General features: G+C 50.3%; 1 protein-coding gene and 2 long non-coding RNA genes across 7 annotated transcripts in view; 1 reads left to right on the forward strand and 2 right to left on the reverse strand.

The window, feature by feature from the left end:
• The window catches only part of SYNGR1 (synaptogyrin 1), a 76,933-nt gene extending 67,637 nt beyond the window's left edge, over positions 1–9,296 (reverse strand). The window contains exon 1 of one of the 4 annotated variants that reach the window (XM_057486355.1): positions 8,941–9,293. In XM_057486355.1, coding sequence (XP_057342338.1) covers positions 8,941–9,039 — 99 coding nt within the window. In that variant the 5' untranslated portion in view covers positions 9,040–9,293. Of the gene's footprint in view, positions 1–8,940 lie in introns of all 4 variants that reach the window. The other 3 variants (XM_036891267.2, XM_036891269.2, XM_036891270.2) reach the window with 3 other exon arrangements.
• On the forward strand, positions 8,198–23,434 carry LOC118915577 (uncharacterized). Of its 2 annotated transcripts, XR_005026126.2 has the most exons (4): positions 8,198–8,233; positions 21,308–21,475; positions 22,910–23,070; positions 23,285–23,434. It is a non-coding gene; the product is annotated as an uncharacterized LOC118915577 (long non-coding RNA). The 2 variants fall into 2 exon arrangements; XR_008991892.1 differs by lacking the exons at positions 21,308–21,475; positions 22,910–23,070; positions 23,285–23,434 and adding an exon at positions 9,333–9,585.
• LOC130678935 (uncharacterized) lies at positions 10,148–20,288 on the reverse strand. The gene is made up of 3 exons (XR_008991890.1): positions 20,100–20,288; positions 16,732–16,804; positions 10,148–11,625 (listed from the first exon to the last, which is right to left on the reverse strand). It is a non-coding gene; the product is annotated as an uncharacterized LOC130678935 (long non-coding RNA).
• Positions 23,435–25,413: the final 1,979 nt, after the last annotated feature.

Below are 25,413 nucleotides of genomic sequence, written 5' to 3' on the forward strand. Positions count from 1 at the left end.
CAAACTCCTCACTCTTCAAAGCCCTGCTGAGAGGTGGCAACTCCCAGCTGCCTTCTGTGACACCCTCCTTTCCGATCCTGCACGCACACCTGATACAGGTCTGTCTCCCCCACCAGACCTTAGCCAGCCTCAAAGGCACTACTTCATCAACTGGGTGCACCTGACAGAAATCATGTCCTCTAACCCTCACCAAAACCTCTAAAGAGAAAATAAACCTAAAAGCACCCCTACAAATCAGGCTCACTGAGCCCATTTTAGAGACAGGGAAGCTGAGGCTCAGGCAGGCTGGCCTGGAGCAGGTAAGCAGAGTGCCAGGCTTGCCCAGACTGGCCCCCGAGAGCCCTATTCCAGAATGTGAGCCAAACCTCTATCTTCAGTTGCCTCCCCGGCAGTGAATTCCAGACACCAAACTTTAGGATCAGCATGAGACACAGGAGGGACACCTGCTGTCCCCAGCTGCATTGCCACCCCACGGTGCAGGAGGGGCCGGGCTCCTGTGACTACAGGCGGCAGGCTATGACCAGGCCACTACTGGGCACCAAGCTGACCCAGGCTCGGGGAGGTGGGGGAGCTCAGTCCACCAGCACAGGAGGTCAGCAGTCACTGCTGTTTGCCAGGAGCTTCTAAGAGGTGGCTTTAAACATCCTGAGGCACGGGCTGAGTTCTCCCCTGGACAAGCTCTAGAGAAATGAGATGGGGAGCCCACAGCCTTGCAGTCCTGTCAGCTCCCAGTGGCACAGTCCACCTCAGCCCAGAGAGGAATGTCTCGGAACAGACGGACTGGAGGAGTCCCTGGTCCCGGGCCCGCACTGCAGGCAGCCAGCTGCCCTGCTCTCTGCCTCTCTGCGTTGTGGTCTCGGCTGCTGCCCACCTCCCGGCTGCAGTGCTGCTTGTCTGACCCAGGACATCCTCCTCCCCGGACTCTGGGTCTTCTCCAAGCCCACTCTAGGGGCAGCCAGGGGGCTCACCTGCCCCGGCTCTCACCAGTTCCTCCAGGGCTTGGGGGTGAAGTCCGGCCCCTAGACTGGCTCTGAGGACCACCCGTTTGGGCTGCTGGTCTCACGTCCAGCACCCCCCATCCATCCACACAGTGGCTGCCACCCAGGTGCTCAGACCGCAAATTGAGTTCATCCTCCAACCCCATCCGATCTGGCAGTTGAGCCTATTGCTTCATCCTCCCCCAAATAACCCTCAGATCACTCCAGGCCCCCAGGCTGGTCCAGGAATCCACCACCTCTTGCCAGGTGCTGACAGCAGCTTCCTAGTCTCTGTCCACTCCTGCCCCCTGCACTCTCCCCTCCATAGCAGCTGGAAAGATCTCTTTGAACCTAAGTCAGATCATGCCACTCCCTGCTCCGGCCCACCTACCCACACCCCAGGGTGGAATCCGCCTCCCCACTGCCACCCTCTCGGACCCCTTCCTGCCACTCTCCTCTCACTCACTCCAAGCTCCTTCCTGCCTAAGGGCCTTTGCACTTGGCTGTTCCCTCTGCCATGGAAAACCTAGAGTTTCCCACATCTCCCAGGCTGGCTCCTTCTCAACATCCAAATCTCAATGCAAGACACCTCCTCAGAGAAGCCCCCCAGACCCGACTCCCAGATCTACAATGTTCTCCAATAGTCTGATTCACTTCTTTGATGACATCATTACGTAACTTTGCCCCATTATGTTTAGTCGGGTGTGCGTCTCCCCGCCCCCACAAAGACCCACAGGAAGGGGCAGAAAAGGCTTCAAGGGGAGTGAGTGGCTGGCCTGACAGATGGGCAGAGGTACAAGCAGCACAGGAGTCAGGGGAAGGAATATTCCTTCCTCAGCACCCCGGCTTGGTCTCTGCGCGCACACCCCTGGCCACAGGGAGCTCGCTCCCTGATGCGGGGCTGCTGAGCCCTCGCCCTTTCCAGAGCTGACTCTGCCTTCCTGCCAACGAACCCACCAAAGTCCTGGATCCTGCCTCCCGGACCTTCAGGGAACGCTGAGCAAAGAAAGGGGCAGCCGTGCCTTTGAGGGATGAGTCAGGCTGCCAGGGGCCCCCCTTCACAGGAACGGCACCCTGCCTTCCCAGGGTCACGCGAGGAAAATGGCTGAAGCCAATTCAGGGGCGCGTGACGGGCCTCACGGAACCTGAGAAGCCTCATGGAACCACAGGGCTGAGGTGCGGTGGGGGAGCTCCCAGGGTCCCCCTTCTCTTCCCCTGGCCAGGCACCCTGCTCTGCAGCCTTGGCTGTGACCTGCTGGGGATTAGACCATACTCTTCGGCAAGCTGTCCCCAAGCAGCCAGCTGTGGGGGTGGGGAGCGGGCTCTGCTGGGTCCCGAGACGGCCCAGGTGATCCGAAGGCTCTCCCTTCTCTCCACCCTGTCCCCAGCTTCACCTCCTGCGGCTGGGTAACTGCAAGGGGGCAGGGAAGCTCGTCAGAAAGGGGAAACTGAGACCCAGTGGTGGGTCCTCGACTTGCCCAGGGCTCACGCTGGGTGGCAGAAGTAACCCTCCGCGTTGCAGGTCCTCCTCACCGCAGGTCCCGCCGCCTCTGGCTTTTCTGCGGCTGCGGAGGGGAGTATGGCACCGGGAAAGGGTGTGAACACCGGCCAAGCACTGCCTAGTCCTGCCCAGGTGGGACCTCACTTATGCCCCAGGTAGGCACTGCTGTCCCCATCGTACAGATGGAGAAGCCAGAGCTCTGTGCAGCCTCTCAGCTGGTAAGAAGGGCACGGTTATCCACCCAGGTCTGCCTTCTCTTCTCACCTCCAAGCCTGCCTCTGCCCTGCCGACCTCCACATGCCTGACACTGTTCACTGATTCTATCCTTCTGTGGAAATTCCAGGTCTTCAGAGAGAGTCTAGTCCCAGGCCCTGCCTCACCTTTTAGAAGAGAAGAAAGACACAAAAGGGGTAAAGCCCTCTACTTCGAGAGATCTTATAGCCATTCATATAGAGCACAAAGAAAGCAGGGAGGAAAGAGCAAGCCTGGGGTAATCCTGGAAGACTTCAAAGGGGAGGTGATATTTGAGCTGGGCCTTGATTAGGTGGGAGACCTGAATGCAGACGGTGGGAGGAAGGAGGAGGGCAGAGCAGTGCAGTTTCTCAACTTGTTTATCCACAGGCAGAGCCCTTACAAGATGCCAGGTACCATCTGGCAGTGGAGATGCAACAGTGAAGTATCAGATGCGGTCCCTACCCCCCAGGGCTTCAGCCCACAGGGGTGCCAGGGTGGCTGCCTCTCATCGCCGCTCTGCTGCACCTCTTGGCCTTTCCCATGCAGTTCCTTCTGCCTAGCATGCCTGTCCCCTTCACCACCTGTCTGGCTCCTTCCCCCTCATCTCAACCCTACTGTCACCTCCCTGTCCCTGAAGGGAGTGAGTGACAGATATGCCCTTCACTGCCCACCAAATGTGGCTGAAAGCCATTAATGACAATTGGCTACTGGAGGCAACAAAAAAGGTCATGGATGATGGAGAAGAGGGGGGAGACAGCCTGAGTGGAGTGCACGTGAGAAAATGGGGAAGAACCTGGGAGATGTGACCACAGACCAGTCTTCTGAGGGACCAGAGGAATGGGTGAGGGGATGGGAAGGGCCAGAACGGGGAGGGTGAAACCCTGGGGAGGGCGGGTGTGAGAGGGTAGCGGGTGGGGATGGGTGGGCTCTGCCAGGTAAGTGTGAGCCACGGGGGGGTCCAGCTGGAGAAGGGGTGAGGGACCAGGAGGACCACGGCAGGAGGGTCAGTGGCTCACAGGTCCCAGGCCCAAGGACCACCGGAACTGGGGTAGGTGAGGCAGAAGGCTGAATGCCAGGTGGTGGGGGTGAGGGTTTACAGTGCAATTTAGAGCTAGGGATGGGGGGCCACTGAGGATTTGAGGACACAGGCCATGTGCCCCTGGGATGTGTGAGTTATTGAGAAGCCCTGGCTCGCTGGGATCCTGGGTGATCTGACAGCCTGGGGCTGTCCTGGCCAGAGCCACCCCTTCCCCAAGTCCTCTTCACCCCACACCTTCCTCCCAGCTTGGCTTTGCTAAGCAACAGTCCATCGCTGAGAGGGAAGGCTCCTCCAGAAACACAGGGGCGTGGGTTACCCTGCCAGGCTCCAGTGACAATCTGCTCTGCTTACAGAGGGGTAGGTCCCAGGCCCTCTTGCTACAAGTCCCCAGAAAGGACTGTGGGGACTGTGGGCTTTGACTTCTTTAAAAACCAACCAATCCCAAAGTTCCCAATCTGCAGTCCCCGAGGAGCAGAGGTGGAGTTCTTTGAGGGCGGAAATGTTGGGAACCACCAGCCCATGTGACTATCCTTTCCTGTTTGACAGATGGGGAAACTGAGGCCCAGAAAGCATGGCATCTGGCACAAGTCAACTGCCATTCAGGGCTGAAGGGGGTGCAGAATGTGGCCTCGGACAATCCCCAGTGCCCTGCCCTGCTTCTCCTCCCACCGGGCAGCTGGTTCTTCCAGTCTGGGCGCCAAGCGCGGCTCCCTCGCCAGCTCTGCCATCTGCCCTCTCCCTTGCTCCCTCCTCCTGCTGGTTTTCCTCCTCTCTGCCCATCCTCTCCCAGCCTGTGTTCTTTCTCCCCAGGCTCAGGCCTGCCCAACAGCTTTGCACACGCAGGTCATGTGGGATTCCCTGTGTGGCTGGGGACTCCCTGAAGCAGGGAACCAGGGCCACATCCTTGAAGCCAGCCGCAGGCTGCCATCCCAGCAGATCCAGCAATGCCGCTGGGCCTTGACTTCTCACCTAAAATGGGGGTAACAAACCCACTTGATGGGGATGTCACATGCCTAGGAAGAGTGACTGTATGGTAGGCCTTAAATGTCCATTTTCACAAACCTCTGAGCCCGCCCCAAACCTGGCACTCAAATCCTATTACAGATGAGGCCTGGGAGAGCTAGGATTTCCCAAGTTCCTGCTCTACCGTCCTTCCTGCTCTGGATGCCAAACCCCTGGCTCTCCCAGGCTTCCCCAGCTCCCGTGCTGCCCTCATACACAAGGAAATGCCCAAGAGGCATGGCAGAAACCTACGAGCCAACATCTCCTGAAGACCTCCTTGTGGCTGGCCCCATCTGAGACCTGAGAGGGGATGGCCCTGAGCGCCACAGGCAGCGGAGGAGGAGAGATTCCAAGACTGTCAGTGATAAACGTCAAAGGCACACTGGCCTTATGTCCATGGCCCTCGCTCCCCGACTAAGTGACAGGGCCGTGCCTGGTGCTGGAATAGGACAGGCTGGACAAGACCACACACTTCCTGCCAGGACACCTGCCTCCAGAGCCCTCTCTCCCAGCCACACCTCCACGCGGCAGCCATAAGGAGCTTCTGAAACATGCCTCTTCTGTTTAACACCCCTCTCTGTGACTCCCCACCGCCCTCAGATGAAGTCCAGCTGGTGTCTCTGTCATCTAAGGCCTTTTCTGAACTGCCCCCAGCCTCTGAAGCATATTCAGAGTGTGATGTCACTCGCACTCACACCAGGGGCTCCCAGGAGCTCACCACCAACTCTAAAGCCACTCAGGACTGGTGCCTCCAGAGACCTGTACATGCTGTTCCTTCTGCCTGGACTGCCCCTCCCCACTTCTTTATCTGAATCAACTTGGTTGTCACCCTGAGAACCGTTCACACCCCCTGGCAGAGGTAGCTACTCCCTAGCTGATTTCCTTCTTGTAGCGTCCCAAGCCTCGCAAACAGTGCTTGTCACTGGACTGAGAGCATCTCTGGTGGGACACACAGACTGGCACTGAGCAGGGACTTGGCATTGTCCCTGGATGAACCAATGAACAGCAGAGCTGGCTAGGGGCTCTGTCCCTACGCTGGGCCCTTCACCCACCACAGCAGCAGGCTCCAGAACATCTACTGGGGGTGGCTGGGCATGACAATCTGCTTGAGATCGGGGACAAAGGGTCTCATCTCGAAGCCGGCATTCCCTCATTCAAAGCTGAGACCGTGGTCCAAGCTGGGAGCTGCCAGAGGGCTCACCAGCTCCTTCCCCACCTTCCCAAACCTGGTTAATTCCTCAGTTCCTGCTGTGAGTAATTAATTACCCTGTCAGGTCTGGGAAGGACAGGAGGGGGCAGGGGCAGCGGGAGGCTGAGAAAGCCTGTCAGGAGACAAAGGGGGTCCAGCAGGGACGGGGAGCTCAGGTCCCATGTGGGTCCAGGTTTGGTGAGGCTCTGAAACACACAGTTTGGGGGACTTCTTTCAGAAAAATAACAGAAAAAGATATTTCTTTCACAAATTTTACAAAATCACAAGCCCACGGGCACACATGGGGAGGGCTCCTCCAGGGTTGTGGAAGGGGAAGGTGACAAAGGAGTCCAGCATCGAGTGCCCAGCCATCTCGGTGCGTCTGGGAAGGAGGAACTGCCAGGAAACATGAGTGCTAAGCTGGGAACTTTCTGGCAAATCAGGATGAACTGGTCACCTGGCCCTGGACCTCAGGCTTCATCAGCTTGAAGGTGAAGCTTGCTACCTCCCAGACCCTGCCGGGTGCCGAGGAAGCACCGGGACAGGGAGAGGGTGAGGGTGGGGGCAGGTCTCCAACTGCACCCACTGCATGCTCCTTCATATGTCAAATGTCTCATCGCACCGCACATTTTTTAAAAAGACTGGAACGAGACAGCAGCCCTCCCTAAGTGGTGGGATCACATGTGGTTTTTCCCCCCGATTTTTTTTTATTGTGGTAAAATACATACAAGATTTACTACCTTAACCATTTTTAAGTGTATAGTTCAGTGATATTAGGTACATTTATACTGCTGCAGTTGTCACAAGTGATTTTTATATTTTCCAAAATTCAGCAGGTATTACTTTTATGATGAGAAAAAGCATTTTTTAAAGATGTCAACCAGCCCGTATCAGATGCCTCTGCTCACCCAAAGGTGTCAAGCAGGGTTAACAGGCTGTATGTGGGATGGATCTGGGCGTTGGATGGGCGTTGGCTTTGATGACTCTGATCCTTTCCAATCTGGGACCCCAAACTTGTCCTGCCCCCCCGGGGAAGCAACATGATTTGGGTTTGAATCCTGTCTGCCACTTACATGCTAAGTAATGTTGGGGCTCTGAGCCTCAATTCCTCAAGGGTGACACAGGCTTTTGGGAGCCTTAGCTGGGGGTAACCGTGTGAGGGCCCCGCACACAGTGGGTGCTCAAGAGTTAATATGCCTTCCTCCTGCCTGGTTGTGCACATGTGTAAACCCTGCTTGTCCTTCCAGGCCCAATTTGCTATCATCTTCTCCATGAAGCCTGAGTGCCACAGCAGGGAGACCCCCTCCTGGCTCTCTTGGCCTCTGCCTAGGGGTCCCTGGCCCACTCCCCAGGGGGACTGTGGGCTCCCTGAGCACTAAGGGCTGTGTCTGAGTCATGCTTCCTTCCCTCGGGGTGAGCAGACTCAATAAAGCTTTGCTGAATGAAGCCATCACTGGCAGAAGTGACCCAGCAGACAAAACGCCCCACCCCCTCCACAAAGCCAGTGGCTTCACCCTCCCAGGAGAGTGGCCCCAGGGTGGGCAAAGGAGAGCAGTGCACACAGCCCGCCTACCTGACCAGGCAGGCGGCCCCCAGAGCTCCACCTCTGCCAAGGCCCTGTCAGGGCCTCTGGGCAGCTGGCCTCCAGCACAGACGAATGAACTCAGCACCACAAGCCCTCATGGATGTGTCCAGGGTGTCAGGCCCTATGCTGGCACTGGGGCTTCCCTGCCCTCAAAGAGCTCCCCATCTGGTGGGCACTTAACAATAATGGGGTTTAAACGAGGCCACCCTTCCTGCGGCACCAAAAGATACTAACCTTTTCAGACAAAGGAAAGACAGCTCCCTTTCTCTCCGGGAACCAGAGATAAACACCCAATCTGTCCCACCCATCAGACCCTAATATGGCCCTGAGAACCCAGGAAATGAAGCCTGAGCACCCCGAGGCCACAGCTGGCCTTAGGGGGAGCCCTCTGGGTTTGCGGAAAGTGCCCCTGCCCAGTGTCCCCAATCCAGATCCTCTGGTCTGTGTCCACAGGAAAGAACCTCGGGCCCACAGAGGCAAGAGCCTCTAGTGAGGGTGTCTGGGCAATAGCTAGCCAACCCCAGGGGGGCCCCAGTAACCACTCCCCAGACCCCAAGCAGCAGGCCTTCCTTCTCTGAGGTGCTGCCCAGGCTGTCTGAACCCCTCCCTCTGTGCTGTCTCTGTCCCCTCCCCCCGCGGAATTCTGTCCCGACTAGGCTGGAGGTTCAGAACCACCCTGGCAAGGGGATCCTCCACAGGTATCCAGGTGTGCGCTGGGGGGTGGGTGCTGTCATGGATTCGCGAAGTATCGGAGCCCAAGAAGGCTCCCCCACTCCTCTACAGAAGGGGAAACTGAGGCACGAGAGAGGGGCTGCCGCTCCCCCTCAGAATTTAACTCCTCGCTCCCCGTGAGCACTTCCTGGGTGGTTCCCAGCCCAAGGTCACGGCCGCGAAGGAGAGGCAGTTCCCGGAGCGAAGCCAGGGAGCCGACTCCCGACGCATCGCCCCACACCGTCCGGGCTGTGCCGTAATGACCCGGTTCCCTGCCCGCTCCTGGAACGTGCGCGGGAGGCGCGGCGGGCACCCCCGCGACATGATCCACGCCCCGATCCACCCCAAAAGAGGCCACCTGAAACCCCGGCTCCGTCCCCACGGCCGCGCGCAGCCCAAGCCGCGAGCCGCACAGCCGCGGCCTGGAGGTCACGCAGACGCGGACGGCGCGCTCGAGTGAGGGGCTCCGGGAAGCAGGGGCTTCGGGAAACAAGGGCTCCCGGAGCAGGAGCGGTGACCCCCGCAACCTCCGGAACCCCGGCCCAGGGCCCGGGAAGGGGCGGTCGCCGGCACCCCGGCCGGCCGGCTCCCCGCGGGCTGCCGCGCTCCTGCGCCGGGTCCGGTGGGGTCGGGGCCCGTCCGGGCACGCCGCCCGTGCTCGTGCCCCCACCCCACCCCCGCGGGCCGCCCAGCCGTCCTTACCCAAGACACAACACGCAGGATGGTGTGAGGCTGCCGGACCAGGGTGTGGGGGTCGAAGGCGCCCCCGGCTTTGCCGGCTCCGTACGCACCCCCTTCCATCGTGGCTGCACCCGCGCGGCGCCCCCCGCTCGGCGCGCGCCGCCAGCCGTGCGCGTGCGCGGTGCCCCCGCCCCCTACCCTGCTCGGGCGATTAGCGCTGCCCAGGGCTCCCGCCAGGGGGCGCAGAACGCGGAGGGCGCCGGGGAGGGTGCTGCGCGTGGGGCGCGGGCGAGTGGGCCGCGCGCGCTCTCGTTCTCGGGGACGCGTGTGCTGCGGACCGCGCGGAGGGCGCGCCCGTCGCTAGCGTGGTGACCTCTTCGTGGAATGGCAGGTCCAGCGTTTGTCCTCCTCAGGGTGCTTGACACACAGTAGGTGCTGCATGAAGACTCTGGAATGACCTAATAAGCCACGAATGAATTACCGTTCTCAGAGCCCTCCGAAGCACAGCCCCCACCTCCTCCAGGACCTTTCCCACCTTGCTTTTACGCTGACGTTATGTGGATCTGTGTCTGTGCACACCCCACCCCCAGCCTGGAGGGGCGGGGAGACCCCTGGCAAAGAGTCGGAGTCTGAGGAAGGGCAATAAATTCTTTATGAGACTACCCCCTCCCCTGCCCCATCTCGCCCTTTTCCTTAATCCAGTCGTTAATCATGTAATTATTTGTTCATTGTTTGCCAGTGCGTGGGTTCTGTCTATCTCGTTCGATGCGGAGGCGAGGCCTGGCACAGCAGTGGGTACTCCATAAATCGCCTCTAGTCCCCATCACCCACCCCGCCACAGCTTGGGCTAGGGCTCCAGGGGTCAAGGAAACTGAGACTGGATGGAGGGGTGCCGGTTTCTGCAGGAAGAACTACCTTCCAGGCCTGGCTCTACCCCTGACCTGTAGTCCTATGGCTTCTCGCTATGGTACCAGGAGCAGGTTGGACAGGTTTTCTGCAGACGCTTTGCTGCCCAGGTGTCTTGTTATTCTGTGATGACGGGGCACCAGATCTGTGCAGAGGAAAGGCGTGATGGGTATGAGGGCACCTTTTATAAACATTGCATAGGCAAATATCCATCTGGGCTCTGTTTACCAAGAGTTAACTCTGTGCCAGGAGGGCTTTGCACACATTACCCCATTTAATATGGCAACCTTGTGAGGTAGCTACTATGATTATATAAGACTTCTAGAAGAAAACATAAGAGAAAATTTCTGTGACTTTAGGTTAGGCAAAGAGATCTTGGATACAACACCAAGAGCATGATCCTTAAAAGAAAACAATTGATAAATTGGACTTCATCAAAATTAGTAACTTCTGCTCTTCAAAAGACGCTGTTGAAAGAGTGAGTGAAAAGACAAACCAAAATCTGGGAAGGACTATTTGTAAAGTATACATCTGATAAAGAATTTGCTTCCCAAGTATATAAAGAGCTCTAAAAGGTCACAATAAGAAAACAATCTGCTTTTTGAAAAAAATGGGCAAAAGATTTGAACAGATACATTTCACCAAAAAAGGTATACAGATGGTAACTAAGCACATGAAAAGATGCTCAACATCATTAGTCATGAGGGAAATGCAAATTAAAACCAGAATGAGATCCATCCACACATCTATTAAAATAGCTGAAAATATTTTAAATTTGATGCTATCAAACGCTAACAAGGATTTAGAGTAACTGGAACTCATATATGGCTGATGAAAATACAAAAAACACAGAAAAAAACAATTTAGCAGTTGCTCATAACTATATACATTTACCATATATGACGCTGCAATCCTCTCTTAGGTATTTAGCCTAGAGAAGTGAAGTTACGTTCACACAAAGCCCTGTACAAGAATGTTTTAAAGGTTTTAATTTTAATAGCCCAAACCTGGAAACAACCTGAATATCCCTCAATGGGGAAATATATAAACAAACTATGGGACATCTGTACAATGGGATCAAAAGGAATGCATGATGGATATACTCAACAACATGGGTGAACCTTAAATGCGTTATAGTAAATGAATGAAGCCAGACTCAAAAGGCTACAGACTGCATGGTTCCCTTTATGTGACAGTCTTGCAAAAGCAACCTAGAGGGACAGAAAACAGTTTGGCAGTTGCCAGGGGCTGGAGTGGGACTTGGGGGCAGGGGACAGGATTTACTATTAAGGAGAATGAGAAAATGTGGGAGGATAATGCAATCATTTTATATGTTGTTTGTGGTAATGGTTACACAATTGACTATGGCAAAACTTGCAGAACCCACTGACTATAAATTCTTGTCTGTAAAAAGGATGATTCTCACTATATGGAAATTATACATAATTTTTGTAAATGGAGGAAAAAGTATGCAAGTGTGATGAGCTGAATCAGTGAGTAATATTCAGATCAGTGAGTAGTGTTCATTCATTTATTTGTTCAATAAGGTTTTCTTTGAAGCCCATCTTGCATAAGGCTTTGTGCTATGTATAGGGGCATAAAGGGTGAAGGATTTAGATACTTTTCCTAACCCTTCCAGCATTAAGATTTGATCATGATAATGAATTAAATCTCAGAAAGGGTGGTGTTTAGGAACCTGAGCTTCAGATTCAGGTATGCTCAGATGGAAATCTTGGCTGCTCCTGTGCCATCACTGTGTGCCCTTGGGCAAATGACTTCACCTCTCTGGGCCTATTTCATCTGAAAAATGAAAATAAGCATAGTGCCTTGTTATAAGTAAACCTGAGGATTAGTGTCAGGGTTAAATGAGAGAATGCATAAAATGTGCTTAGAATAGTGCCCAATATAAAGAATGAGCTTAATAAACATCAGTGTCCCCATCCCAGTTGGTCTTCAAGGGAGGTATGTACAACAAGATATATAGGCGTTTTCTTAGAAACACAAAGTTACAAATGATGGGTAGGTTTCCAGGCTCACCCATGAACCTCTACTTCATACCTATCATTTGCAATTTAGAGAAACATCCTCCCTTCTACCATTTGCAGTCATGTGTTCCGCCGTTAGCAGCAAGGCTAAAAGAGGAAGTCAGGTTGCTCTCTGTAGGTCAAGATTTTGCAACCCAGAGCTGCCTGGGTCTTGCCATACTCTGTCCAGTAATTGTAGTTCTGGGCCCAGTCGGAGTTGCTCTTACCTTTGTTCCTCTCTACCGCCTCCTTGAGGATGCTTTGGTATGGAAGGTCTGTTTGCTGCAAGTGTGGAGTCCCCTGGGCACAGGGGCAGTGCATCAGTTGTATCTGAGTGGATGAGCCACAGCATAATTATAATCTTACAAATTTACTACAAGTACCTTTCTGGAGGGCTGGTTGGCCATGTGTTTCGATCGACCAAAAACGTTTGACACAGCAATTCCAATCTTCACCCAAAGAAGGGGTTACAGGAGTACCCACAGATCTAGTTAGCTCTAAGCCTATCTATTGAACATTCATCTAGTCATTTGTTCAACATATATGGCCCCACTGTATGCCAGGTTATTGAAAACCCTTGGGATCCAATTGCATATGATCTCTGACCTAAAGGGTCTCCTAGTCCAGGGCAAAAAATAACTAGGGTGGCTGATGAAGTATGGCCACAAATTCTTTGACCTTCCTTCGGTAGAGAACTGGGGTCTATGTCTCCTCCCTTGAATGTGGGCAGGCTTGTGATTGGCTGATCAATAGAAAGACACTGTACCATTTTCCTGGCCTAGGCCTTAAGAAAATATCAGTTTTCACCTTCCATCTCTTGGAGCACAGGCCTGAGCTGTCACGTAAGAAGTCTGATTGTGCTGAGACCACCAAGACCTCATGTACATACTCAGGGCAAGAGTCCCAGCTGAGTGCAGCCCTCTTGCCATCACTGTCCTGCCCCCTCCAGACTGACCCACGAACCAGCTGAATACCACCAACTGACCTCATTGATGTCACCTGGGAAAAAACCTACTCAGCTGAGCCCTGGCCTAATTGCTGAAGCACAACATCATGACATATAAAGTGGCTGTTGTTCTGAGACACTAAGTTTTGCAATAATTTGTTGTGCAGCAATAGAGAACAACCATAGCGAACCAACAGGAGCTTCTGCACCAGGGCAATGGAAAGAAACTGTAAAAAGGGAAAACTAAACAGATCAACCCAGGCTCAAAGATAAACACCACTGCGGAGCAGAAATACAAAATGGGGAGAGAGCCGAAGCCTTGGGAGCACTCTGAGTCCCGCGAGCCACGGAAGCTTTGGCTCCTTAGGGTAATAGAGTGTGAAACGCTCCAGAAGCCAGAGAGTTGGAGCCGGGCTCCTGCGTGAAGCCAGCCATGGGGGTGGCACTCTGCCGCTGGGGAAAACCGCAGGGGACCCTGCCTGGCGCTCTGACTTAGAGAAGGTGGTGGGTCCAGGCAGGGAGGACAAGGATTTGGCTTGCCCACCAAATGCTGAAGCCAGCCTCCTACTGGCTCCTCCACTGAAGCTGTGGTGTCCCCCATACGTCCACAGGAAGGAGCCCTAAAATATCACTGTGAGGCCTGCTTCTGGACTGTGGGCCTGGAAGCCTGCTGGAGGCCACGGCGACTCTGCTGGGCAGAGAGGCGGGAAAGCAGAGGGAAAACAGAACCTTCCCCTTCCAGATGAGGCTGCAAACCAAGAATCCAGAAGCTTTGCTGAAATCCTAAAGGCAACAGATGCACCATGCACAGAGAGCAGAAAATGAAGTCACTGCAGATGAGATGAATTTATAGAAAGATAAAAGACTTCATCTTTAAAATAAGTGTGTTTGGAATCCCCAGGCCAAGAATCTATATTTTTAAAAAGGGAAAGAAAAGAAAACAACAAAACCAGTAATATGGAAGTCTAAGTAGCCTAAAATTTAAAATGCTATGAAAAAAACCCTGAATGGACAACAAAAGGGACACAGAGGAAGAAGGCATGAACCCAGAGAGATGAGCAGCCCTGAAGTCAGTGTCTGCCTAACACAGTTTCTGCTCCCTGGTACCCTGAAATTTTAACAGGCTGGAGGTGGAACTGGGGGGCAGGAGAGGCAGTCTGGACCCAGGAAAAGGGAGAGTTGATTTGGAGCCCACATGGAGCTCTGATGCCCAGTGGGACACACTCTCAGGGGAAGAGTGAACCGAAGGGGCAGAAGGCAAGGAAACCTGGCCATCTTGGGCTCCACACAAGGAAGGGGGATTGGAGGTAGGCCCCAGACTTTACCATCCAGGCCTCCTGCCAAAATCTGCTCTCTCTCTCTCTTGACTGGAGAATTGTGCTGGGTTGATGACACCCTCAGGCCACAGGAAGATGCAAATACAGCCCAAGCAAATGCTGAGAACTATTTTATACAGCAGAGTGATACTGCAAGTGAAAGGATGGGCCAGTTAGTAATAAGCAAGCTAGCCACAAGGGGAAAGAAATGAGGCTGGGTTCCTACCTCACACCATTTACAAAATCAATACCAAGTGCTGATTAAAGTGCAGGTGGGAAGTAATATCACGAGCCAATCAGAAGCCCCAGGGGTGTGAGGAGTCGTAAGCAGTTGTGGGTGGCCGGGCCAGCTGCCCTCGGGATTCCTTCACCCACCCTCCTCTCCTGAGCGGCAGGACGCAGGGATGCCAACCGGGAGATGGCCTGTTCCCAAAGTTGCTCTACTCCAAGAGTTTCAACCTGAAACCATGGTCACCTGGGGGGCAGTGTCAGCCAGAGGGAGTGCTTGAAGCTGTTTTGTGGACCCTGGTGCTTTCTGCCCCTGGGGCTCATCTTACCCTCTAGTTAAACTTCCTGGGACTAACACATTAGAAACTGGCCCTTTTCTTCTCTTAAAACATACGACCAGATGGAATAGTGGAAGTCCCTGTGTGTGGGGAAAGGAGCTCAGAGGCTAGCACAACTAGATATCTGAGTAGTTTAACTCCCTGAAAATAAGATAATAAACAGTACAACATATACCATTTGAAGCAGGGGAATCAGGACAAAGAAACCAGGAATTTAAAATAAGCATGGCATGGAGATAAGTAAAGATATCAGCAATATAAAAGAAGAACAAGAAATAATGAAAGTGGGTCAGGCAGGAATATTAGGAATGAAAAATATAAACACTGACATAAAAAACATAATAGGTGGGAAAAACAGCATGGATACACTTGAATGAATTAACAAGATGTATGAACACAGATTAAATGACTGAGTTTTACTGGTGCCATGGCAGTTTACTGATGGTCAAAGCCAGTCTAGCCACTGCTGTGAAAGGATTTTGTAGGGGTGATCAACATCTTACCAATAATTTGACTAAGCAAAGAAAATTACCCTCAATAATGTGGGTGGGTCCCAAATAATCAACTGAAGGTCCTAAGAGCAAAAACTGACGCTTCCCAAAATGGAAAGAATTTGGACTCCAGACTACACTGTTGCCTGAGTTTTCAGCTTGCTGGCCTGCACTAGAGATTTCAGACTTGCCAGCTGTGGATAAAATAAAGGTTCCTGTGGCCAGGATTCTCACCTGGCCCTGGTTGGCTAGTTCACTACACACGTGTGGGCAATGCATCGTTATTGACTCTATATAGAGAGCCCTGCCCAGTGCTCTGGGCGACACTGTGGCACCGCTGCAAGGCTGCAGGAGAGCAGAGCAGAGGCCGGAGTGGTGGCAGCACCAAGGACAGAGGCCCAGAGGCAGAGACCGGCTTGCTGCGTGCAGACTCGCTCTGAGTGAACGAGATTTTAGTGACTGACCTGCCACCGTGGAAATAAAGTTGGGTATAACCCTTTCACCCCAAGAACGTTCTACTGTCATTTCTTTGGTCACATTGAATCCATAGTGAACTTGCCCAAGGCTGAAACCCATTGGCAAGACACCAGTTCCTATATTCACATGTACTAAGTCCTTAAAATAAATCCTATATATATATATATATATATTTATTTATTTATTTATTTATTTATGATTGGTTCTGTTTCTCTAAAGAACCTTGACTAATAAAAGTAGAAAGTAAAAATCTCACCACCAGAGATGTCCCTTTACTCTCTTGCTTTATGTTGAATTTGTCATATTATTACTTCCATATACATTGAAAACCCCATCTGTGGGAGCTGCAGTACATTTGGAAGGACTGAAATGGAGAGTTTGAGGATGCACAGGGTTAAGAGACCAGAGAGGCCTGCTTTGTCTGTTTTCTCATGAGTACACTTACATTAAACAGTTGGACGTTAGTAATTTACAGATGACGTCATGCACTTCACAGTGTACCCTGCCGGGAGGGACACCATACCAGGTTGTCTCACTGTGAGTCCAGCTGCTTGCTTAAAGTGGGGACCACCAGTCTCCCCATTATTGAAGTAGGTTTTCCCTTTGGAACTAATAAGTAACCTGTAGGTGACACTTGGCATGACTATAGTGTTTTCTAACTGCATTTCACCCAGTGGTTTTAATTTCTCTTGGAGATCCTTGCTGACTCAATTAGGGATTACAAAGTGGTGATTTTCTACTTTTATTCTATATTTATTAGCAAGACAGTTATCTGGTATTTTGTTTTTAACAGCATAGTAGTAGGCTTTGGATGGTTGGATTAGAAATACAGTCTATTAGAATCCTAAAAGGTAAGTGGAAGGGACCTGGAACAATCCATCAAAGAGGTTCTGGTCCAACCCTCTCATTTCCAGAGATAGGAAGGGATTTGCTCCAAGACTCCCAACATGAGCTTTGTAATGTCCCAGAGGAGCTTTCTGGTGCACAGAAAAGACTTCTACAATTACTTGGATTTTAAGTTTAAATGATTTGCCCAAACTTTCCCTAGCTGAGTGGTGCTTAATGGGGCAAGTCCATTAGAATTACCTGGTGTTCATTTTCAGCAGGGCTGTGCTTCCCCTTCCCCCAGCTTCTGACTCAGCAGGTCCCGGGGTGGTATCTAGATTTTGAAAAAGTACAGATGATTCTTGTTTTGTTTCTTCTTGAGATTTCTCTTTGATTTTTATTTTAAAAATTGCACAAATAATTAACAATGAGTATATTCTTGTGCAGAACCATCTGGAAAACCACCTTCACACCACCCCTTATGCCCACCACACTCCTTGAAAATACCCACGGTTTGATAAGCCACCTTCCGGTCAGCTGTCTATGAATTTACTCACTTTATGTGCATGGACATGTATCTACTTTTTAAATAAATAGGATTATAGATGTGTGTTGTTCCACATTGGCTTTTTTAACTTAATGATGTGTTTTGAAAGTCTTTGCATGTTGCTATATATAGATCTCCCTAATTCTGGTTAACAGGCTGTGAACTATTTCACTATACAGAAATATCACTGAAGACAACTAGAATATGTCACCCCAAAATATGCCTCTTTGACATAAGAATTATTTTGAGCTGAAGGCAACTGAGAAGTAGCAAATGTAGGAAAAGCTGTCTTCCCCTCCCTCTTTCTAGGGTCTAAATTGGCCTTTACTAGAGATGACCCTAGACTTCTATCAGCTCAGAGACAGCCCCACAGGACTCTGGACACAAATTGAGATATATTTACTTCCCCCCAGTTTGCCACCTTGGAAGCCTAAAACCATTTGTCTTGTCCTGTCATTTCTCCACGAATGTGTTATTCTTTGTTGAAGATACTAGGTAGCCCAGGTTTTAGCCCCCCTTAGGTACTCACACCCAGGTTGCCCCCATGTGTATCTATGTGATACACATGTTGATAAGCTTTGATTTGCTTTTCTCTTGTTAATCTGTCTTTCAGTATAAAGCCCAAGCCCAGAACCTAGAAGGGTAGCAGGAAAAAAAGATTTTTCTTTCCCTACAATTATCATGGTAATAATAATAAAAATAATTATTCTTTGTGTACCTCAAGGGCAAACAGCTGAGTTAATTGGTTTCCTCAGTAGGAAACACATGACAATCTCCAGACCGGGTCAAGCACCCTCTTGTCTCCTTTTCTTTCTTCCCATCTCCCCTAACCCTCATTCCCAGACTCCCCTTCACAGTAGTTCCTGAAGAGGAGGTTCTCAAACTTTGGTGTGCATGAGGCTCACTAGGAAAGCCAAGAAAACATGGAGGCCTACCTTTGCTGACAGGTAGGAACTGGACCTCTGTGTTCCTACCTTGTTCCCTCCCTGATTCTACCTGATGCTCTAATGTAATCTATATGGATCTCTCTGAAAGTGTAAATTAACTATGTATTATGTGTGGATGAAGTGAAGGTTCCTATGGCCAGAATTCTCCCCTGGCCCTGGTTGGCTCGCTCACTACACACGTGCGGGCAATGCGTTGCTATTGACTCTATAAAGAGCTCCGCCCAGTGCTGTAGGTGACAGGGTGATGGCTGCACAGCTGCAGGAGAGCAGAGGCTGGAGTGGTGGCAGCGCCGAGGACAGAGACTGAGATGGCTGTGCGAGCAGAGAGGCCCAGAGGCAGAGACCAGCTTGCTTCGTGCAGACTTGCCCTGACTGCACAGGATTCTAGTGACTGACTTGTCACTGTGGGAATAAAGTTGGGTATAAACCCCTTCCACCCCAAGAATGTTCCACTGTCATTTTTTCGGTCTCATTGCATCCATAGTGAACTTGCCTGGGGCTGAAATCCATTGGCAAGACAGTATGCATCTGTGTGTTTTAAATAGCATTATTGGCACAGGCTATAAATATCGCTGTTTCTTCTCTTTTACGACTCAACACTATGGCATTAAGGCTTACCCCACGTCACAGTAGGGACACCTAACTTGTTGGTTCCCACTGGTGCCCAGCTTCCCGCCATGGGCATCCCCACATCTTACTTATCCGGCCCCGTGGTGATGGACACCAGGGCGCCTCAACTCCTGCTTTACTTCCACTGTTGTCATTTGCTCCAAGAACCAGGAAGTTAGGGGTTTATGTACCCACTTGACAAGGGGATAGGGAGCAGGGAGAAAGGGCTCTTATGGAAGAAGAAATGGAAGGTGTGACAGTTTCAGATAGTTTATTTAGGCCATTGGTCAGGTCATGATGGTTAGTCTCCTCTGACTGTGAACCGCCCAGGTTAGGGATTTCCGAGGGTCCTGCCTGAGGCAACAGAGAAGTTCAGGGACGGTCCCCCCGCCCATCCCCCTGGCAACTGTTCTTTGCTTTTAGCTTAAGTAATCTTAAGTGCGTCTTGGATCCCTACATCTGTATGGTTCACAACCCCCAAAAATTTACTCTCTGGCCTTTTACAGAAAGCAGAAAGCATTTGTGGACCCCTGGCTGACAGCCTGGACTTTGGACCCAGACTACTCGGGCTTGAATCTGCTCTCATCTCTTTCAAGTGTACTTTTCTGGGGCTGTTTTCCCATTGAGCGTATGGATGGGACCAAACACATAGAGTTGTGGGATTAGATGGGTCAGCTTTTACAAACAGAGGAGAGCCTGGCACCTTGTCAGTGTTGCAGTAGGTAGACAGCTGGACATGAGCAGGGAGGGGGTTGGGGACTTCGGCTGGTGTTTACATTCAGTTAGATGCTTGTTTATATTCTAAACATTCCTTGTCAACTGTTGTGTCCCGATATGGGGAGGGAGGATATAGATAACAGACCAGCTGAAACTGGCTGGTTCCAAAGTGGAGGAGAAGATGACCCTGACTTCACCCCCAAATACTTTATATGCTCATTAGCATACTAAAGTCACACGCCTTGACGCCTGGCTGGTCCAAGGCAGACCATCTAAGGACAAAAAGAGGGTGTCACCTTACTTCCTGGAAATCTCCGTATTCTAAGAAAACCCTTCCTACCTGATGAATATTTTACACCCCTCCACACACACTGGCTTAAACTCCAGCTCTAAGACCACCCCACGCAGCCCCACCATGCCGCTCGTCTCTGGAGCAGCCCGCACTCCCTTCCTGAGTGTGAACTTCTGCCTTATGAAGCTTCTCTGCCGGCACCTGCTCAACCTGCTCTTTAATTCCTTCTCCATCAGGGTCAGGAGTCTCTCCTGGGTGGAAACCTCACCTCACATGCGGGGAGCTCTCCCCAGATTGGACTGCCGGACAACATAAATACTCTGCAAGTTTTAATTAATGCCCGTATCCTTCGCTGAAAAGCAATCCTTACTTTTTAACGTAGCTGAATATAATCACTGTTCCCTTATGATTTGTTTCTGGGGCCTCATGTAAGAAGCCTTTCTTAATCCATAGGTCACAAAGATTTTCTCCCATATTTTAAAAATTATCTTTATAGTCTTAAATTTCTTTAACCTACCTAGAATCCACTTCATATATGGCATTTGTAGAAGATGCAATTTTTTTCCGCAGCATGCGTCTGCTCTCCCCACAACTTAATCACCGTATCATTGTATCTGTGCCCTAAGGCCTTGTAGTTCCGCGATCAAGGATCAGATGCCAGTGTGCACAGAGATCTGCTTCTGTGTTCTAGTTTTACTTCCTTTGGTCTATTTGTCTTGTTAAAAAAGAAAAAACAAGTCCAAAGTAGAGTTATTTGGTCCCTGCAGCAAACCAAGACTCAGTTACAGCTTCAACCTATTCCAGGAATGTGACCTTTTAACAGTCCATCAGGAATTTTATGGTCAGCACCAGTGAGGTATTGTCACATGGGGCCTCTCTGCCCAACCTCCCTCCTCCCCCAAAAGAAGATGGGGTCATCTGATAAGACCCCCAGCTGTTGCCCCAAAAGGGAAAGTGATTCCACCTACAACAATCCCTTCTTTCATTTTGCTAATAACTGCTCGCCACACCTTCTGCCTGTGAAAGCCTTCTATCTGTTGTACAACTCCTAGCATCTGTCTACTTGCTGGGTTGCTACCCTTAATGATTGGCTTAATGAGGTCATTTAGGTCTTCATATTTACTCGGTTGAATTTTGTTTTTTCACAGTGGAATGTCTCAATATTAGAAAAAGTGAGCCATGATTTCATCACCCCTGATTGATGTGCATTATTATTTTTCAGGGGATTCTGTGTCCAAGAACCATACTGGAGTCCCCCCAGGCCCCCAAGACCTACCCCAGCGCAAGTCGCTCAGCCTGGGTGCCTGTAGGGCAGGCCCAGGAAACCTCACTTGAGGGGAGCGCTGTCTCCTGCAAGTCTCACCTCATCCCCTCTTCTACCCCCAGCCCTGTCCCACTGTAGAAAAAAATGGAAGTTCTCAGGGCCAGGTTTCTCAGCTGACCCTGGTTGGCTTGCTCACTACACACGTGTGGGCAGTACATTGTTACTGACTCTATATAAAGAGCTCTGCCCAGTGCTCTAGAGAGCAGAGGCTGGAGTGGTGGCAATGTCTAGGACAGAGCCTGAGATGGCTTCGGGGGCAGAGGGGCCCAGAGGCAGAGACAGGCTTGCTGCAGGCAGACTTCCTCTGGAGTGGACGGGATTCTAGTGACTGACCTGTCACTGTGGGAATAAAGTTGGGTATAAACCCTTTCACCCAAGAATATTCCATTATCATTTTTCAGTCTCACCGGATCAAGAGTGAACTTGCCCACGGCTGAAACCCATTGGCAAGACACCCACTTTCCTCCAGATACCTTGAATGAACACCAAATTGATTCAGCTCCAAATCCCCAACCCTCTAGGGCACAGACCCTGGCACATTACAACTCTGCAAAAGACTGGTTGGATGGGTGAATGTTGGAACCTACCAACTCAATTCTCATACTGAATTCTTTAGTCTAGTGGGTTTTGGGTTACACTTTGGAAGCCCTTGGAGAGCTTCCTAAGTGCTTAATGCTTGGGTCTTATTCCCAGAAATTGCAATCGGTTTTGAGATTCAGCCTGGGAGTCAGAATTTCCAAAATCTCCCTGGGTGGTACAGCCTCTGCTAAAGGATCTCTGCTTTATTCTCCCTGAAACCCCTCTCAACATTTGCTAGTTGTGAGACCCTCGGCCTCTGTGAGCCTCAGTAATCTGGGCTGTAAAATGGGGATAATTAATAAGATGGAGTTAGGGCCTTGCTACTTAAAGCAGGCTCCATGGACCAGCAGCCTGGCCACCCCTGGCCTCCTGAATCAGACCCACATTCTGAAGGAGCAGGACTGAACAAGAGGAACTCCATTTTGGAATGAGCCTCCATCTAGGGACATACTGGAACATATTGAAACCTAACAAACTAACTTGAAAACGTGTTCTTAGAACAGCACCTGATCAAGTACAAGTTTTAGGTCACTTGACCTGTGACAATTTATTATTAACATTCTTTTGTTTCTGAAAGCCTCTATTCTAGGGCATGAAAAGAAACCTTTTGAGTTATAGACTGTGAGATTATAAACTGACGTCTGTTAAACGTCAAAGTACTGCCTCACCCAGAGAAATATTGGCATGAAATCTTCCAGAAAGACTATTGTCGTGCCTCCAAATCCCTGGGGCCTTCAAAGCCTGCCTTTATAAACCGCACACCACTCCCTTTCTAGGGGGGCCTCACTTCTCTCTGTCGGCTCCCTTGTTTACAAGCTATTCCTAATAAACTCTGCCTGCTTGCTTTCGAGTTCAGCGTTCCTTTCTCTAATACTGAATATCAAGGACATGGTCTTTGGGGGGCCCAGTAACCACTGTAACAAGCTACCTGGTGATTTGTTCGCGTATTAAAGTTTGAGAAGCACTGTTTTAGGGGATTTTGAAGATTGGGATAATGAATATTATAATTACATAATGAACTCTATGTAATGACTATAACAGAATCTGGTGTATAGCAGGCACTCCTTATGTATTTGTTTCTTATGTATATGAATGAATTCCCTCTTTACACCTGAGGGAACAAAGGCTCAGATGGCTAGTAGGTCAGATGACTATTGTGGTCAAACTAGTAAACCACTGGGGGCACTGGCCATGGTGTTTGGGGGGAGGGCAAAAATGTCAGGTTCCCACAGACTTGAAGGCCAGGACACTGAATTGCACCTTTGGATGTTCTGGGAAGAGGGCTTCTCCTCACCTTCATATTTGCTCAGGGAAGAGAAATGCATTTTGGTTAGAGAGACCCAGGAGGTCCAAGCCTGTGGCTCCATTGACAGTACTTACATATCCCCCAAACCAAACAGGCTCACCCTTTTGGTCATCCACAGATATTTAGGAAGCCCACCTGTGTGCTTGGTGCTGGGCAAAACGGAGATGGCATCATCCCTGAAGAAGCAGACAAGGACAACTTAAAATCCAGGAATAAGGTCTGAGGAGAGGAGGGAGACCAGTTTGTAAGATCAGGCGATTAGGGAAGGCTCTGGACGAGGTAACATATACGGTAAAATCTGAAGAGTGGGAGGAAAAGGTAAAGATTTTGGAATAAGCAAAAGGGATCCCCAGCTATCCTTTCTATTAATATTCTGGAGCCTTGGGGACTATACAGTTTTGTGTAGTTTAAAGGTTCTTGTCCTTAAACTCTTTTACAGCTCTTTCCTTTTGTACATAAAGGATAGTTATGTAAATAATCCTTATCTATACAGGTGCAAACAAATCTGGTCCAGTGCAAGGACCCCTTGCTCCACAGTGGAAGAAGACAGTTTTACATTCATTTGTGAATTCATTTCAACATTTCTTTACACCATATAAATATGTGGTTCTGGGTCTTCTCCTTTGAACCAGTTGTGGCATCTGCCCGGTTCCCTCATTAATTAAAGAGCTAAATAAAATCTTTGACATCTGTCCATTTTATATCTGTGAGAGTTGTGATTTGTTATCTTTTAAAATTTATACTTTAAGAAGAATAAGCAGAAGTCAGCCCATGTTCCAGGCAGGTGGAGGTGCAGCTGAAAGGCCCTGCTGCAGGGGAGCTGCATGTAGACTGGGGGAGGTCAGTGTTAGGAGGGCCCTGGGGGCCAAGGGACATGCTTGGCCACCTTGCAGTCCCTGTGGGCTTCAAACTAAGGGAAGCCACTGGAGGGTTTTGATCAGTGGAATAACATGGTCTGATTCAGTGTACGATTTACCCAGCTGCTGGGTGGAGAGTGGAGCTCAGGGGCAGGGGGGGCACCAAGAGGATGTACCTAGAGGCAGATGCTGACTGCTGCCTGGACTTGGGGGACTGCTTGTATCTGCCAAATAGCAAACAAATGATAACAGAACAGGTGTGGGCAGTCTCAAAGGGACACTGGCATCTGATTTTATTCACTGCATATATGCTGTATGCCTGGGGACACAGAGCCCATGTTCTTGACACCTCCGTGCTAGTCGGGGGAGAGAAAGAGGTGCCAGAGAATTTGGGAAGAGCTCATTCTGAGCAGGGATGGGAAAGCTAGTGATCCACAGCACGAGCTCTGCTATGTGACCTCAGGAAGTTACTTAATTCTTCTGAGATGATATAAAATGAAGACGATAAAAGAGGGCTTTCCTCAAAGGGTTGATTGGATGATTGATGAGACTGATGACATAAAATATCGGTCTGTCCTAGAATGGCAGCTGATATTATTTCCCAAGTAATAATAAATGCCCTGGACACATAAAAATCATTGCAATAATATAAAGAATACCAATCTGCGTTGGTATAATGTTTAAAATTTTCAGGGGGTCTTAGGTACAGAGTTGCAATACAACATAAGGCTCTGTACTAGTTTCCTCCGTCTGCTGAAACAAATTACAAAAGCTTGGTGGCTTAAAACAAGAGCGATGTACTCTCTCACAGTTCTGGGGAAGTCTGAAATGAAAGTGTCAGAGGGTCGGTTCCTTCTGGAGGCTCTGAGGGAGGGACTGCTCTGTGTCTCTCTCCTAGTGGCTGGGGGCCACTGGCAATCCTGCATGTTCCTCAGCTCATTTGTGTCCCTCTTTGATGACCTTTTCCTCTATTTCTCCTCTCCTTAGAAGAGAAGGACACTTGTCATTGGGGTTAGGGCCCATTCTAACCAGGATCATCCAATCTCAAGACCCTCAAGGCCTGGAATTATTTGCAAAGACCCTTTTCCAAATACATTCACAGGTTCTAGGTGGACTATATTTTGGGGACCACCTTTCTTCAACCCACTACAAGATCAGTATTAACTTTTTCATGCAGCAAACCAGTTTTTCTACCCCCCCCACTAGTTTGTGATGTCACCTTTTTCATGTACCAAGTTTCCATGTACAGCCAGCCCATGTCTGGGCTCTGCAGGTCATTCCACTTGTCTGCCTGTTTTTTTTCCTGCTGCTACCATATTGTTTTTACTACTGTGCTTCTGAAATATGTCTTAATATTTGGCAGAGCAAGTCCCTCCCTTGGCTCCATTTTTCAAAAATGCCCTCAATTTCAAGGACGGTAATTTTCCATATACATTTTAGAATCAGTTTTGGAGTCACCCCAACTTTTGGGTGGAATCCTAATGACTTTATAGATTAATTTTTAGACAACCGACATTTCTAGACATTAGGTCAGTCGACCATGAATTGACTGTGTCCCTCCATTTATCCAGGTCTTCTCTCCATGTCCTTTAACAGACTCTGAAGGTGTTCCAGGGAGGTCTTGTGCACTGTTAGGGTGATTAGAGAGCGATGAGCACCCTGCAATTTACAGGTGACACGTTTTTATATAGAGCCTCTCCCTGGAGTCCTATTATCTGTATTTTATAGAAAAGGAAACTAACACTGAGAAAAGTGAAGGGACCTC

The sequence above is a fragment of the Manis pentadactyla genome, chromosome 10 (genome assembly GCF_030020395.1).
Source record: "Manis pentadactyla isolate mManPen7 chromosome 10, mManPen7.hap1, whole genome shotgun sequence".
NCBI classification, from domain to species: domain Eukaryota; kingdom Metazoa; phylum Chordata; class Mammalia; order Pholidota; family Manidae; genus Manis; species Manis pentadactyla.